Genomic DNA, 13,676 nt, shown 5'->3' with positions numbered 1-13,676 from the left:
AGGAGGGAGCTGAGCCTGTGGTTCTTTATAGTGAAAAAACCCAAAAGCTTCTTTATAGTGAAAAGCGGTTTGGTAACACTTTACAATAAGGTCTCATTAGTTAACAATAGTTAACTAACATTAACTAACAATTTGTCTACATTTGTGACAGTATTTGTTCATCTTTGTCTATGTTAGTTCACAGTGGATTAACTAAAGTTAACAAATACAACATTTAATTTGAATAATGTATTGTAAATGTTGAAAATTAACGTTAAGTAAGATTAATACATATAGATGTTGTTAACTCTTAGTTCATGTTAACCAAAGTATAACTAATGAAACCTTATTGTAAAGTGTTTCCAAAGGTTCTTATTTTTTTATTTTTTTAAATGTTTTTTCAAGAACTGTTTACTGAGATTTCTTTAGGGAACCAAAGGTGGTTCATCTCTATGTCATCGCTGTGAAAATCCCCTTTTGGATCCTTTATTTAAAGAGTGTATATAGTACACAAAAATAAAGTTTTTTCACATAGCCTACATAAACACAAAAAAGCACCATAAATGCAGTTCATATGGCTAGCGCTCTATAGTGAAGTTGTCAGAAGCCATATAGCTTGAGAAAAATCTCTGTTCTTTTTAACCCAGGAAGAACTGGTAAATACGTTGATGATATGGTCACATGACATCCAGCCTAAGAGATGTTGGTTGTGGACACGGAATACTCTTTCTCTTTCTTTTCTGTGGTCAAATGTTAGAAATAATGACAAAAAAAAAAGTGTTGGGTAACTATGGCAACAGCACAGTGTGATTTCTCTTGGTCTCTCCCTGTAGGGGTGAAGTTAATAAGATTAGAGATAGATCTCAGCGATGGCAGCGCTAAAGACCTCGGCTCTGTCTTTTTAATTAGCCCCTCAATTTCTCACACACACGCACACACACACACACTGTTTCCAACATTGATAATATATCAGCATGTTACAATGATTCCAGGATCATGTGACACTGAAGACTGAAGTAATGGCTAATGAAAATTCAGCTTTGCATCACAGAAATACATTTTCATTTGCAATAATATTACACAATATTACAGTTTTTTTCATCAAATATATGCATGCTTGATGAGCGTGAGAGACTTCTTTCAAAAACATTAAAAATAGTAATATTTATAACTTTTGACCTGTACTGTACAAAATCTAAAATTGTAATTTAATTAAAAAATAATGCTATGGGGAAATAACCAGTTTATACATGCGTGTGTGTATATATGTGTGTATGTATTTTGCTGTAAATACATCTGTCACATGATAATTTGGTAAACACTATATTTGTTCTGTGTTATGCTGGTATTATTTTTGCGTTTATAAAATGGTCCGTTTTAGCATATCAATAATTTAGCATACTGAAAAAAGCAGTTAATCAAAAAAGAGATGAATTTGAAGACATTTTTGTTTGCTACTGTACCGTGTTAGGTCGGCCTTAATTCAGTCTGTTCAGAAGAGTCATCTAGCATTTGGTTTTGATGATTTGATGCTGTCTGAGGCCTGCGAGTGTTTTGCAAGATCAAACACTTTCAGATTGACATGCGTAGATCCAGCTCCTTTAAAACAGAAAGAGAAGAGAGAATGCTCAATTATACAGCTTTTGTGCCATCACATTTTACTGAGAAATGATTTCTGCATCTGGTAGATGCTTTTATTCCAAGCTGCCTAGTCAATTAATGTGTTCCCTGCAACTCGAACATTGACCTTGGCTTTATTAACAGCGTGCTTTTCCAGTTGAGCTACAGGGAATGAAAAAAAGTGTGCTTATGATGCGAATATCTACAAACCACCCTGATTATATAACAGAGAGAGACACTGCTCTGATTTAATGGAGCTCAGAGCAGCTTCTAGTTTTAAAAGTAGATTTTTGATGTTCCTCCTTTGATGCCTGTTTTTGCACTTCACAGTGTTGTCAGTGATGCATTTTGTTGCACGACATTTGGCAAACTGCTTTGTGTTTTTGTTGTAGCCGCTGCTGGCTGTTCAGTGTATATTGCATGTGGTGTGTTTGCTTGAGTGTTCGCCGGCTCTCACGTCCACGGAGCCGCTGGCATCTGGCACGTATGGCACAGGAGAGAGTGTGTGTTGCCATGGCGATGATGGAAAAATTGAATTTGTGCCTGCCGCACCCTCAACCAGGCCGTTTCCAGGCGATTTGTATCAGCTCTACTAAAAGAGCTCTGTCAAGCAGGAAAGAGCCTTTAAATGCAGCTCCTTCATGACTGAATCACTTGAATGCATCATTGTGACTCAAAATCACTAACATGTCATGGAAGATGTGGCAGCCAACCACCCTGCCGTGCCAAGTTTTCCAGTGCAAGTCAGAGTCATGTTTACATTTACAGTTGCTTTGGTTTATGGGACCTTATGAGACCATTTATGACTGTGACAGTCAGTGAGGATTGTGGGATTGAGAAGAGGGACTTCCTTGAGGTACAAAATACATGATTTCAATCTTCGAAAATGAGAAATTAAGTTCTGTTATGTGGCCAATTCCTGTGCCAAGATGTCGGGCAGGGCTTTAGACCTACACATGCTATCTAGCAGGTTGAAGAACAGGTGTTTCGGTGCCCATCTGGATGATTATGATAGCAAACATGTCACGTAGCTGTTTCCTGAGCAGCTGTTATTGTGCTCTGTGAGGGGGATGATCATTTGTAGTCTGCCACTGGTTTGATGAAGCAGAGGAACATTGTGAATTGTTTTGTTTGCTGGAAGAAGGTGGAGTATAATAACTTGCACTAAGAAATATATTCATTTAAGGGTGCTATGTTATATACTTCTGTAGCATTTCATTTTTCACCTGAGGTCCATTATTTGTCAAGCGCTGTGTGCGAAACTGCCCCTTATACCCTCATTCACTATTCCCTACATGAGTCCACTAATATAGTTCATTTGAGGGAGTGAATGAAAACAAGCGAGTGAATACGGGCACTGAGTTCACTGGAAGACCTGCTGCTTTTGCATAATTTGTGCTTGCGGTTTAATAATTATTTGAAACTTAACAAACTTGCAGCTCCAGTAGTAATGAGAAGATTTATCTTGAACTCTGTCATGGAAACTAATATGTATAAACCGTAATTAAACAATTCAATAATCATTTAAAAAGGAATTTATACCTGTGTGATGTTACACGTAGCCACATTGGATCAGCGGTTTAGAAAATGCATGGATGGAGGATTCAGCTGCGAGCGCCATCTTCTGGTCAGACGTGGGAATTCATTCGGCGTGCGACTCTCACATTGCATTATGGGTATTCTCTAGCCGGTTGTACACACATTATTGTAGTGCATTGTGGGATTGAATAAGTGCACTCGATAACATCCACTATAGTTTCAGACACCACTATAAATGGCTGTTCCCTCAAATAGTGCCCTAAGGTATAGGGGGCGATTTCCGACACAGCCATAGTTAATAGGGTTAAAAGGGTATTTTTGCTACTATGCCTTTAAGAAATACCACCGTTCAAAAGTTTGGGGTCAATATATATATTTATTTATAATATTAAAATTTTGATGAGACATTCATAATGCTACAAAAGATTTCTATTTCAAATAAATGCTGTTCTTTTGAACTTTTTATTCATTACAATATCCTGACAAAAATGTATAATGGTTTCCACACGAATTTAAAGTAGCAAAACTGATTTCACCTTTGAAAAAAATAAGGCAAGGCACACCAAGATGCTGACTATTAATTGATATTTAAATATCAGTACTAATTTTATTGTTTTATTGTACCTTTAACAAGGCATGTCACTTCAAATGGTGAAATTTGACATTGTTTTTAATCCTTTCTCAGCTTAATATGTAATAATAGCTTAATATGCAGACAAAGGTAATTAAGCCATTAATTAAAGGTTGATTACCCCAACAAGTGTAAACACTGTTGCTCTGTGGCCCCATAAAAACATTGCTCTGTTTGTTTGATCAGCCCAACAACAGCGACTTTGGCTCAACCAATGGTGTGATTTTGGGGCGGGGCCATCATGTATTTCTGACCAATGACAAGAGCATGGTTCTTTAGGAATTTTTCAACATCATGTTAATGTGTTCCATGATATGATCAGTAAGAAATAGTATTAGTAAATTATGAATTATATTTCAAGTAATCATATAATTTAGCAAGCTTTCCTTTATGTAATCCACACAAGAAAAAAATAGAGATTTTTTTTTTTCTGGCCTCATGGGGTTTGATGTTAAAGTTTAAAAATGTGCTCCTCTCCTCATGTCTAACTGCTCTGTTGGGGCATCAGTTATTCCTCTGGAAGACTGTGTGAGTTTCAGCTTTATCATGTTCTATTAATAAATTATTCATGTAGTGTAGTTTTGATGCTAGCGAGACTTTGAATGTCTGGATGCGTGTGGTGTGTTTATATGCGATGAGTGTTCATTTCACGCTTAGCCTACATTTTAGGTTTAGTACACTCCAAAGCTGAATATATGTTGTTATTGGTGTTATGTTTTAAAGGGGTGGTATAATGCCCTTTTCACAAGATGTAAAATAAGTATTTGATGTCCCCAGAGTGTGTATGTGAAGTTTTAGCTCAAAATTGTCAAAAGACCCGGTACTTAGGTACCAAGTCGGTACTACAAAAATGTAAACGTCACGGTACCAAGTTTTCTTAAGTACCAGTGGTACCGAGGACCCGTTCAAACCCGGTTCCTTGATGCTCATGCATGCACTGAGCGCGTGCAGTTGCGCGTCCTCTTTATTAAAGTGAGGCATGGCGACGGCAGTGCTGCTGATGTGGTGGCTCACCGTGGCTGTAAATCCACTTGATGATAAGAAAGGAGGAAAGAGACACATATGGAAATATTTTGGATTAGGCTAATGTCACGTTGCCATAAGTGGCCGTTCACATAGCGCGTTTTTTGCGCGTGCAGATTCGTTATTCCAAATGTAGCAGCGCGGCGCGCTCGTTTTTCCAGGCACGCCTGTTCATGGTTGCATAGCAACAACAGACGCCACGGAGCGCTTGTGGAAAAGAGAAACTTGTCATCTCCGAATGCAACGTTACATGAGGAGAGTAAAGATGGAAAGCTTTTAAAGATTAGTTCCATATAAATTCACAGATAATTTGTTGTTTTGTCCTTAGTGAAAATCAATATTGACCTTGTATTTGAAAAAGGATCCTCATATAAAAACAATACTAAAATTCAGAGTAAGTTCATTCGCATTCGGAGATCGACTATTTTTGAAACGGTGCGAACTGCGCTCTCCATGATGACGAGGAAGTATCAGCAAAGAATTGATTGATTTCTAGCCCTTTGGTACCGAAATTGGTACCGAGAACCGTGGATTTTCACTGGTATTGGTACCGAATACTGAAATTTTGAAACACTACCCCATAGATATTTTTATATAGCATATTCAAATTGTCACTTTTTGAGGGTGAGCAAAAACGCACAATGAGCTGCTGCTCCAGCAAAAAGGGCGGAGTTTCAACAGCTTGTGTCCTTTTACCTCACAAAGACAAGCACTGAAATTTTCAAAAACTTTTAGCCTTTTATGTTCAAACCGAAGTTGGACAAAGATGGAGAAGCCTCAAGAAGAAGTGACAACATGTAGAATGCAACAGGACATTTCTGAATGGTTAGTTGATGAATTTAGGTAACTTATGTATAGTTATCTTCTAGTCATTGATTAGCATATTCTGCCATGATAATCTATGAATCGTGTTCGGGGGGGGCGGGGTTTATGTAAATTTTAGGGTTAGTGATGTCACTAACCCGGGAGGAATGTCGTGTAGTCCCTACCAGCCGATATTTGTAGTCCTTAAAAAATGATTTCTTTAAAAGCAAATATCTTCCTTTGCTTTGAACTTTGAGTGTTGTAACTTTGCAGATGTTGTTATGCTCAAACAGCAACATTACACACTAACTAAAGTTAGAAAAGTGAAATCATAATCAACCACCCCTTTAATATTCAAACACTGCTTTTGCTTTATGCCACACAGTAGTTTCTGAAGGCTTAACACAGACTTTCAATTTCTCATTTTACTTAGATCTCTCTCTCACATACACACAAGCGTCCCAGGCCTTTGAATCTCCTCCGGTGCTCATTAGTGGCTGACACTTGAAAGTTTCGACAATATTTCAATATTTATCGGTTTTACATAACTGAGCTGCAGTTGAGGGCAGAAACATGAAACGGCAGCAGACATGGCAAATCTCCAGGGCTCAAGCACAATTCTCAGCCTCTCACTTATGCTTGAAAAAAAGGTCTGCCAACTTAACTGGAACATTAGATAAGAGCGTAACATAGAGATATTGGGGTATCTGAGGTACCTGTGCGTCACTAGCAAGGACAATATGGGACTTTCAGGGTTTAAATGCCATTATTTGTGCAATATCATTGTATCCTCAGTGATAAATTCCATTGATAATTTAGTTTTGTCAACATAAAGGTGATACTTTTTAGAAAATAACAGCTGCTCACCCTTATGTCGCCTTAAACATGTATGACTTACTTTCTTCTGTGGAACAGTAAAGGATTGAAAACGTCTGTTTTATTTGCCCATACATTGAAAGTCAAGTGTTGTTTTGGACTTCATCGACTTTCATTGTATGGACAGTGAGAGAGACTAAATGGTATTTAAACTCTTTAAAAGAGCAATATCATTTGTATATTTAGTGATAAATACCATTAAAATACCGTTTTCATTTATAAGCAGCAATTCATCTAAATGTGATACTTAAAGGGATAGTTCACTTCAAATTTTAAATTCTGTAATTTTTTTTCTTCTGTGGAACAGAAAAAGATTGAAAATGCCTCAGGGTTGGACCCTATTGACTTTCATTGAATGTATGGACAATGGAATTTGGCATACTATTTCAACTCAATATTTTGGACACATGAATCTTAGTTTTGCATATACTGTTTAGGGTTTATAGTATGTGAATTCAGTTGCAGCCAGTATTTTGGTCTATGTGTGTACATATAAACTCAAAAACCTTTCATAAAGGTAATCGTTCATGTTGTCAAGGTGGTGAGACATAAAGACAAAACCCCAGAGATGCAGCAGATCAAAGTCTCATTGTGGTTGAACCTATTTAGGTCAATCTAGATGCTTGTCACTTTTACATCAGACAGTTAACATGTGACCAAAGTGATGCTGCAGGGAATTACAGATCGACAAGAGAAAAGAAACGAGAGAGTGAGAAGAGGAGGGTGGGTCAGATGGAGACACTGAAGCAATGAAAGAGAGCAAGAGAGAGGGGAGGGATAGCTGTTTCCCGTTGCTTTTGAGTGGGGATGTTTTCATCCAGTCGCAGTTGAAATTCGTCCACATTCACTCGGGGTCAAGACCAGCCACACCTCTGTCCATCTCCCTTCTTCTGTCTCTCGTTCCGTGCTGGGATTGATTTGTTTTTCATTCCTCGAGTCTCGATGTTGCTCCTATACAACCGTTTCCTCTCTCTCCTAGAATCGATCTATCGCCGTGGAGCTAGACGATGGAGGAAGCTGTACCGGGTGAACGGACACCTCTTCCAGGCCAAGCGCTTTAACAGGGTGAGTTAAAGTCTCTAGTTCTCTCCAGCTTGAATGATGACATCTTATTGGATTCTTAATGTGTATAACCCACTTTCTTCAGATTTATGGTCTGTTTGTGGGATGAGTGCATTTCATGCTAGATCTTGTTTATGGCAAATAGCGAACACATTTTTGATGTTTTTAGAGTCGTTTATGTTTGAGATGTGGATGTCGTACACTTGAAAATGGGCAAGTAGACTGTTGCGATAAGTGTCTGTAGCTGCAGTAAGCAACAACTGTAGACGAGTTTTTTAAAAACAATCTGTGAAGCTATTTTTAAATTTTAATAAAAGTGCTCTACAGTAATTGTTTTATTAATACTTTTATTCAGCATAGATGCATTCATTTGATCAAAAGTGACAGTAAAGACATTTATAATGTTACAAAAGAAATCTATTTCAAATAAATACTGTTCTTTTAAACTTTCAATCAAAGAATCCTGAAAAAAACATTAAGCAGTGCAATGGTTTTCAACATTGATAATAATAAGGAATGTTACGTGAGCACCAAATCAGCGTATTGGAATAATTCCTGAAGGATCATGTGACGCTGAGTTCAGCTTTGCTGGCACAGAAATAAATTACATTTTAAAATATATTAAAGAGAATACATTTATTTTAAATATTAATAATATTTGAAAATGTTGCGTTTCTACGGCACATAAGAGCTGAACATAAGAGACTCATTTTAAAAACATAAAAAAACTATACCGAACCAAACTTTTGAATGGTAGTGTGTTTTTAATTATTTAATATATAATAATAGCAAATATATTTTTATTGTCTAACCCTTCTCTTTAAATGACATTTTTTTTGTTCCTGAATAAATGATTGAATGATTAAGTAGCCCTAATAGCGACTGTTAGCATTTAGCTAACTGTTAGCATGTTAGCAGTTGTAGTGATTGTAAGCATATTTAGTGCATAGTATTGACTGTTATGATGAATATCTACAACTGTTACAAATCTGTAGATTTACTAGTGTCTGTTGATAAGTTGGTGAAGTAGCAAATGTTAGCATATTAAACTGTAGTCGTAACTGTTTCAAAAAGTATCTGACTCTTAAACCATCAATAATTATCTGGAGCTGTTGAAGGGTTTTGGTGTTATCCTTTTTATCTTTTTTTGGTGGTGTGGTGTAGTGGTCTGCTTGAAAAGTGTTTTTTAGCCCCAGTTCTCCCACTCCAACCCCAATCTAGTGCTTAAGTGAATTGTTTATCATACTGACTGATAGAAAGCCGATAGGAAGGGAAGGGAGAGATGGACCGAGACTCTTGAGTGTGATTGTCTCTTTTATGCAGCGATGCCCTGCCTTTAATCAGATATCATCCCTTGAGGGTTTGTTATGTTAATGCAGACCTCTTTCTCCAGTAGTCTTCATTCTTCTACTGAGCAGAACATGTGCCAGACAAAGAAGAACACCAAAACAATACAAGAGAGAGTGATAGACGAGAGAGAGGGAGGAACGAAGACAGGAGAGACGGAAGAGGGACATTGTTCATTTTCGCTTGTGCTATTTTTGCGAACACTGAAATGTCCCTTTTCTTGGAGATGTTTCAATGGCCCTTGGCAGAGATAGAGGATAAGAAGAAAACAAAAAGAGAAAGAGGCTTAGAGAGACACATGATGAACACAGTGCCCTCGGAAAACTCCTTCTCACCACAGCAGGTGTGTGTCATGGTAATGTGCGTAAAGTACTCTTCTCATTTCTCTTTAACAAGGGGATCAATGTTTGACCACATTATGAGCAATATGGCTAAACTGCAGGATGACATCATCAAGATAAGCAGTTCTCCAAAATCATGTCTAGAGTAGAGTCTAATTTTTCAGATTTCCTGAAAAGCTCTAATGTCAGACTCCTGACGGGGTAAAGCTCTGCAGACATCCATTTGAGTCCATGAGTGTAAAACACTTTTAACCAAGCTAATGGTGGCTGTTTAAAGATACACTGCATAATTTCTGCGCTACTAGCGACACCAAACGGAATTACAAAAACATTGTTCCAAACAGCATACTATATATATACTGTGTGCACATTTTCTGTATGAATTGAATATATGGAAGAATCTCTTATTTAAATCCTGAATTGATAAAATTCTTTGATTTATATTTTATTATTTTTATATAACATTTTAAAAATAATGTTCTGAATGTTTTTATAATTTTTTATATTTGAATATTATATCATACACTCACCTAAAGGATTATTAGGAACACCTGTTCAATTTCTCATTAATGCAATTATCTAATCAACCAATCACATGGCAGTTGCTTCAATGCATTTAGGGGTGTGGTCCTGGTCAAGACAATCTCCTGAACTCCAAACTGAATGTCAGAATGGGAAAGAAAGATGATTTAAGCCATTTTGAGCGTGGCATGGTTGTTGGTGCCAGACGGGCCGGTCTGAGTATTTCACAATCTGCTCAGTTACTGGGATTTTCACGCACAACCATTTCTAGGGTTTACAAAGAATGGTGTGAAAAGGGAAAAACATCCAGTATGCGGCAGTCCTGTGGGCGAAAATGCCTTGTTGATGCTAGAGGTCAGAGGAGAATGGGCCGACTGATTCAAGCTGATAGAAGAGCAACTTTGACTGAAATAACCACTCGTTACAACCGAGGTATGCAGCAAAGCATTTGTGAAGCCACAACACGCACAACCTTGAGGCGGATGGGCTACAACAGCAGAAGACCCCACCGGGTACCACTCATCTCCACTACAAATAGGAAAAAGAGGCTACAATTTGCACGAGCTCACCAAAACTGGACAGTTGAAGACTGGAAAAATGTTGCTTGGTCTGATGAGTCTCGATTTCTGTTGAGACATTCAGATGGTAGAGTCAGAATTTGGCGTAAACAGAATGAGAACATGGATCCATCATGCCTTGTTACCACTTTGCAGGCTGGTGGTGGTGGTGGTGGTGGTGGTGGTGGTGGTGGTGTAATGGTGTGGGGGATGTTTTCTTGGCACACTTTAGGCCCCTTAGTGCCAATTGGGCATCGTTTAAATGCCACGGCCTACCTGAGCATTGTTTCTGACCATGTCCATCCCTTTATGACAACCATGTACCCATCCTCTGATGGCTACTTCCAGCAGGATAATGCACCATGTCACAAAGCTCGAATCATTTCAAATTGGTTTCTTGAACGTGACAATGAGTTCACTAGTTCACTGTACTAAAAAGGTCCCCACAGTCACCAGATCTCAATCTTTGGGATGTGGTGGAACGGGAGCTTCGTGCCCTGGATGTGCATCCCACAAATCTCCATCAACTGCAAGATGCTATCCTATCAATATGGGCCAACATTTCTAAAGAATGCTTTCAGCACCTTGTTGAATCAATGCCACGTAGAATTAAGGCAGTTCTGAAGGCGAAAGGGGGTCAAACACAGTATTAGTATGGTGTTCCTAATAATCCTTTAGGTGAGTGTATTTGTTTATATAGACATTTTTACAATATATATATATATATATATATATAATTATATGAAATTATAATACATTTAAAATTTGCCAAAACGCACATTGCATGGTCAGACCTTCCGTTTCCAGTGTTTCCAGCATCTATTGTTAATATCTATTTTCTAATCATTATTTGATAACATTTTCTTATTTGATTAACATTACATAAATAAACATTATATAAAAAACAAAAATAAATGTTATTTTTTTTCTTTTTCAATATCTGAATAACATTTGATAACGTGATAGTTTAATACATATTTACAAAAATATTATAATTATATTATTATTAATTTTGTATTCATAAGATGATAACTAGATGCATTGCCTACCACATGCACTGTAAAGTCTTCTGACAGTAATGTAGCATACTAAAAATGTAAATAATTTAACGTTTCATGATACCTATTTCACTTATTTTTTTTTTTTAAATAGTAGTCAATAAGTAGTTAGCTAGTATTTAGAGTCCATTCAACATCAGAGTAACTTCCTGTTGGCGCATCTCATCTCTCTGAGAACACATTCTGCCCTCCTGCTACTTTTCCATTCATTCTCCATAGAAACAAGGGACAGAGCAGAAGTGGGTCACGTTTTTCCCTCTCTCTGTCCTTCTTTTAAGGATCTGACTCGTTCCGTCCCTCTCTCCCATCAGCACCTCTGGATCTATCTTTGTCTCTTAGTTCGCAGCTCCCTTTGGACAGACAGGATGTGTAAAATCTGTAACAACTAAATTTAAAGGCTGTATAATAGATTGAGTTTTCTCACTGTTTCCATGTGCTTTTCATCTATCATATGTGTGACAGAATAATCATGTCACGTCCTTCTCACAAACAACACGGATGCATTTCAAAGCCTCTTTCGACTTCTAGAAGTTTATTTTCCTGTAATGTGGCGGAACGACACAAGACTTGTGCAGTTTACTGAGATTATTTCCGCTTGTCCATGTTGTTTTGGCTCTTTGATCGCGTGTGTTGTGTCTGAAAATGAAAAGAGGAGGAGATTTCCCTTAAATTTGAGTCTGCAGTTCACAGAGATTAATTTATGATGTCATAAATAAGGAAATTGGCATCTGTTGCCGAGGCGATGAAGGTGGCAGGTGTGGCGTCTGTGGTGTATCAGACTGAGCGTTGGAGCTTGAGAGCGTAATTAGACATCGGGTACTTGTAATAAAAGAAACGGCCCCTAAAACTAAGCAAACTGCAATTGAGCGGTTACAGAAATGGAGATATGGTCGTAATTCTTCACATCTAGTGTTTTTGTTAATCTTTTTGATATTGTTTTTAAGGGAGAATGTCATAGGGCTTGATCTTTTCTGTGGATATTAAATTGCGAATGTTTAAAAGGTTTGCTCATGCTACGAAAGACCGACCGACCTTGTCTGAACTCTGCTGTTAGCATGTCCTTCCTTAACAGGTAAGAAAACAAAGTGCCTCTTTCAAATGACTCGCATTAAGTGATGGATATTGACATGCACAAACTCTAGACAGTCATAGCACTGTTTTAATGGTGAGTGTTTTAATAGTGTGTGTGTGTGGTAATGCGCTGAGATCATTTCCAGGCACTTCACTCATCTCGGCTCTTCTGAGGGCACGGTCGATAAAATCTGAGCCTGGGTTTCTCTCATCTCTTAGCCGACTGACCTGTATTTTCAACACCATTGGCAGAGATAACAAACACTTAACACTTAACCATCACCTTCAGACACCAATAATAACTATTTAAAATGGCTGTATTCTACATTTTTATATAAATGTAAAGAGAAGCAGATATTCTTAAAACTTAAGAAATTATTTTATGTCATATAAAGTGCAAGTGGCATCTGTTGCCATTGTGATGGAGGTGGCAGGTGTTGCATTTGTGGAACATAAGTGTGAATGTATAAATATTAGGACCTAACTATCAAATATACCAACAACTCCAGTGTTCAGTCCCTTCATTAGTTTAAGGCATGTTCTGCTTCATTGGACAGATTGTACTTTTTGCCTCCATTGCATTCTGTGTGTAGTCGTTTAAGGGATGGTGGCCAAAATCCCTATCAAATTAACTCCATGGAGCACATCGTAAATGGAAATCTATTTCATCCAGCACTCAGAAATCCATCCCGGTTGAATCATGTTTAAGGCATCTCGGGTGAATCCTCATGGTGAGTCTGATCCAGCTCTGCTGTGCTGTAAGGATGCTGTGGAGCGTTTGCCAAGTCGTGAGGGAACAGAATGAAATCACACCCCGTGTCTTTCTCCCATGCTTTTTCTCATCCTTACATTTTTTCCTGCTGAAGCAGTTACATGGTGTTCTCCTATGTGAGCAAAAACACTATTTTTACTTGCTTGTGTTTGTTTTCTGTCACTGCTTTTCAATGTAAATGTCTTTCTCAGGATTTGTCCTTGTTCTGTGCCAGTTCTGCCAAGCATGCATTCCTTTCAAACTTGAACTCAGGTTGATGAGCCCCAGTCCATTTGTTTTGAGATCTGAGCATCCATCTATCTAAGATTGTGATTAGTGTGTGTGTGATCAGAGTGTGTGTGCTATCTACTGTACGTGGGCGTTTTTGGGCCGATAGGGCAGCGCTCATATGCATGCGGATGATTCACAGATGATGTCAGTCTGAAGAGCCTCAGGTCCTTGTAATTATTGTCAGTGTCCCACTTATGGCTCAGG

At 37.9% G+C, this 13,676-nt stretch overlaps 1 protein-coding gene across 9 annotated transcripts in view; it reads left to right on the top strand.

Moving 5' to 3' along the window:
* prkcz (protein kinase C, zeta) overlaps positions 1 to 13,676 on the top strand; it is a 104,702-nt gene that overhangs the window by 50,168 nt on the left and 40,858 nt on the right. For all 9 annotated transcript variants that reach the window (XR_013823914.1, XR_013823915.1, XR_013823916.1 and 6 more), the window contains one exon: positions 7,452 to 7,537. Coding sequence is in view for 4 of the 9 variants with exons in the window: in XM_079897362.1 (XP_079753488.1) it covers positions 7,452 to 7,537 (86 nt within the window). In the remaining 5 variants the exon portion in view is untranslated. The remainder of the gene's footprint in view (positions 1 to 7,451; positions 7,538 to 13,676) is intronic.

Source organism: Squalius cephalus (genome assembly GCF_949319135.1).
Source record: "Squalius cephalus genome assembly, chromosome: 16".
NCBI lineage: Eukaryota > Metazoa > Chordata > Actinopteri > Cypriniformes > Leuciscidae > Squalius > Squalius cephalus.
The sequence above is the reverse complement of the archived record's forward strand: the minus strand, read 5'-3'. Positions and strand labels throughout refer to the sequence as shown.